The sequence below is a fragment of the Octopus bimaculoides genome, chromosome 15 (assembly GCF_001194135.2).
Source record: "Octopus bimaculoides isolate UCB-OBI-ISO-001 chromosome 15, ASM119413v2, whole genome shotgun sequence".
Classification (NCBI taxonomy): Eukaryota; Metazoa; Mollusca; class Cephalopoda; order Octopoda; family Octopodidae; genus Octopus; species Octopus bimaculoides.
In genome coordinates this window covers 3,408,637-3,412,617 of record NC_068995.1, presented here as the reverse complement: position 1 = coordinate 3,412,617, position 3,981 = coordinate 3,408,637, and the positions used below count along the sequence as shown (strand labels likewise).

At 39.1% G+C, this 3,981-nt stretch overlaps 1 protein-coding gene across 1 annotated transcript in view; it reads left to right on the top strand.

The window, feature by feature from the left end:
- Positions 1-3,981, top strand: part of LOC106876652 (uncharacterized) — a 75,856-nt gene that overhangs the window by 42,820 nt on the left and 29,055 nt on the right. Inside the window, exon 3 of the mRNA XM_014925268.2 lies at positions 2,028-2,142. Within this exon, the coding sequence (XP_014780754.1) occupies positions 2,028-2,142 (115 nt within the window). The remainder of the gene's footprint in view (positions 1-2,027; positions 2,143-3,981) is intronic.

The following is a 3,981-nucleotide window of genomic DNA, read 5'->3' as shown; positions in this document are numbered from 1 at the left end:
CTATTTCTCTCTCACTGGAACCTCATAGCCATTCGATGTTTAAATAAAATATTCTGTGTATTGTAGAAGTGTGACCAATTTATTATTCTTTCATTTGTTTCGGTCATTTGACTGCGGCCATGCTGGAGCACCACCTCTAGTCGAACAAATCGACCCCCAGGACTTATTCTTTGTAAGCCCAGTACCTATTCGATCAGTCTCTTTTGCCGAACTGCTAAGTTACGGGGACATAAACACATCAACATCGGTTGTCAAGCGATAGTAGGGGAGAACAAACACAGACACACACACACACATATATATATACGACTGGCTTCTTTCAGTTTCCATCTACCAAATCCACTCACACAGCTTTGGTCGGCCCAAAACTATAATAGAAGACACTCACCCAAGGTGCCACACAGTGGGACTGAACCCGGAACCATGTGTGGAAGAGGTAAAGGTGGTGATGGTGGATAATGATGAGGTGGAGGAGGAAAAGAGGAGAGTAGGATATATTTTTGCCTCAACTTCTTCACAGAAATAAGAACAGTTCCGCTCTCGTTCTCTGGTTCTAAGACTAAACTATTCCAAAACGAAAGACAATTTATCGAATATATTTATTTACCTGTTGACTGTTTTTACCTTCATTATCAGAAAATTAATTCTTTGAAATTGTTTTATGTTTAAAGCAAAAAGAAATAAAACAAAACAAAACAAAACAAAAAAGAAAAAAAAAACCCCATCGTGTCTTGAAATCTCTCTGACATTGTTGTTACTTTGGTTGGTTCTAAGCTAGACTGGCGCCATTCAACAACTGTCGATATTTCTGTGACTTTGGGGAAGGTGATGCAATCTGGTAGAATGGAGCTCTTTTTTTTCTTTGTTGTTAATTGTTTTGTTTCTGTTTCTTGTTTGTTTGTTTGTTTGTTTTTTATCTGTTGAAATACCATCAGAGTTGTGACAGAAGTCTGCAAGAACGGCCCAAATCAACTGAATAATTGATTTGTGAGAGTTATTCTATACCAGCAGATACATTAATTCTTTCAAACCTTCCATTAGTCCAACAGTTATTATAATAATAATAATAATAATAATAATAATAATAATAATAATGATAGAGATAATAATAATAAAAATGATAATGATAATAAATCTTTGGATTTATATATTTAATGAAGCTAGACATTGGTAGTTTTTGTTGTTGGCGCTAAAAATGTCCTTCTACATCATGGAGAGTTAAACAGTCTCCGGCTAAAGCTGTACAATTTGCCATGTTTAAACCTTTAACATTTAAACTGGCTGTTTCTGACCCAAATATTCTACTGGTTTTATGTTCACACCAGCCAGATCCAGCCTCTCACACCTACCCTACAATTTCGTTTGAAAAATAAACAGTTATCATCATCATCGTTTAACGTCTACATCATTGAAATTTCAAAGCTATGAGATAATCCAGGATTAACCCATTGGCGTTTAAAGTAGCCTATGTCTGGTCCAAATATTCTATTTTATGTTCAGACCAGCTGGATCTGGGCTCTCACACCTGATTGACAATGTCATACAAAAAATTAGCTTACTTACCAACCACATGGTTCCAGGTTCAGTCCCACTGTTTGGCACCTTGGGCAAGTGTCTATAGCCTTGGGCCAACCAAAGCCTTGTGAGTGGATTTAGTAGACGGAAACTGAAAGAAGCCCGTTTGTGTGTGTATTTGTGTGTCTGTGTTGAACCATTAACGCCTACAATTTTTGTCACTGTTTTTTTTTTTCCTTTTCCCTGTTTTTTTCCTCTCAATCCTTTCTGTCGAAGAGCACACGTTCGAAATGTAAAAGACATTTCCATTCTTCCTGAGTGTTAAAACTAATACACCTGCTTGTTATTCCCTCACCTGTCTTCATCTTTTGTTTTCTGTGAATTTGAACTATATATGTATATATATATATATATATATATATATATATATATATATATATATATATATATATATATATATATATATGTATGTGTGTTTGTGTCTCATTGTTGATGTGTATTTTCAACTGCAGGTACCTGAAGACCTTACCTGAGCTCTATGACTACTGCGCCTCCATCCACCAGTCGGTTCTCTGTCCTCAAGTCATTATCTTAGATGGAATCCATTTCTATGTGCAGCAGACAAAAGTTAGTATTCCTCATTCTGTCTCTAAATTTACCTGATCATCAACCACTTTACACCTGTCACATGTTGCTCACTCATTCTCTGCTTTATCTCTAGTCTCCACCTGTCTGTCATCTCTACACCTGTCTCCTATCTCTACACCTGTCTTAGTTCTCTGTGCCTGTCTAATGTCTGCACCTGTCCACTATTTTTGCACCTGTCCACGTTGCTTCATTTCACTCAGCTGTAGAAATGAGTTGCAACATCACTGGGACCAAGCTGTATCAGCCTTTGCCTCGCTTTTGGATGACATCGGTGGAGTGAAGAAGGGAAGCTGGTATGCATGGGCGACTGCTGGTCTTCCATAAAACAATCTTGCCCAGACTTGTGCCTTGGAGGGGAACTTTCTAGGGGCAACCCATGGTCAAAGGATGTCATGCATACATATGTATTACATGTTAATATTATTTCACTAAGGCATAGTGAGACTGATAACTTGGTGTCAGGACTCAATATATGTAATGCTTCAGAAAAAGCATCAATTGAGTATAAAGCATAACAAGAGATTATGTTATGCACTTCATTAGCTTACAGCTGTTTCTGCTGTAAGATGCTATGCACTCATTGTTGAGTGTTTGAATATCATCCTATAGCTTCATCAGAGCTTCAAAAATGAACTGCTTGCTAATGAAGTTTATTATATAATTTCTTGTACTCTTATCAGTTATGTAATCTCAAAGATGGATAGGTAGATAGATTGATAGATATGTATGTAGTGTATGTGTATAGGTATAAAGCTCTGTGTGTGTGTGTCCCTGATCAACAAAAGAGACCAATAGAACAAGTACCAATCTTTGAACGAAAAAATAAGCATTTGATTGATGTGCTTCATTAAACTTTGCAATGTGGTGCTCCAGCATGGCCACAGTCCAATGACTGAAACAAAGACAAGAATAAAAGATGCATACACACACACGCACACATACATACGTGTGTGTGTGTGTGTTTTCAGAAATCAATGACTTAGTTTTTCAAACGTTAAGTTCCAACTAAAATTGTAAAAAAGATATTCAAAGAAGTAAAAAATATTGATTAAAATTGGTGAATAGCAGCACCAAAAAAATCCTTCCTCTTCACTTTGTGCAGGTAGATGTATGGCGGGGGGTGGGGGTGACATTGGTCTTGTTGTTGTTGTTGTTGCTGGTGGTGGTGGTGGTAACATTGATGGTTGTTGTGGGGAGGTGGTAGTGACATTGGTGGTGGTGGATTTTGTGCATTTGTACATTTATAGGTGCAAATACTGCACGAACAGAAAACTGGTTTGTTGTGGAATTGGATGGTGGTGGTGAGTGGGGGAGGGGGTCATGACAATGATGATGATGATGGTTATGGTTTTGGCTGTAGTGGTGATGGTGGTGGTGATTCTAGTAGTGGTTATGATGGTGGTGGTTGTGGTGGTGCTGATGATTAGGGCGGTGGGGATGGGGATGGTGCTGGAGGCAGTGATTCTAGATGATGATAGCTATGATGGTGATGATGATGATGACAGTGGCAGTGATGATGGTGAAGGTAGTGGTGGTGGAGGTGGTGATGCTAGTGACAATAGCTGTGATGACAGTGTTGATGGTGATGGTGATGGTGGTGTCAGTGGTGGTGGTGTCACAAGAACTTTGACGCAACGCAGTTGTTATCAAGGAACAGAGATGAGTCATAGCAACTTTTACCGCTGCCAGTCATCTTCGCCTCCACTGCATCCCTGCTCCTTTTTGCCATCTTCCTACTTCATTGCACCACCACTTCCACCACCACCACCACCCTCCTCGCCCCTCTCTCGAACTGAAGCAATGCCGCTAACCACACCT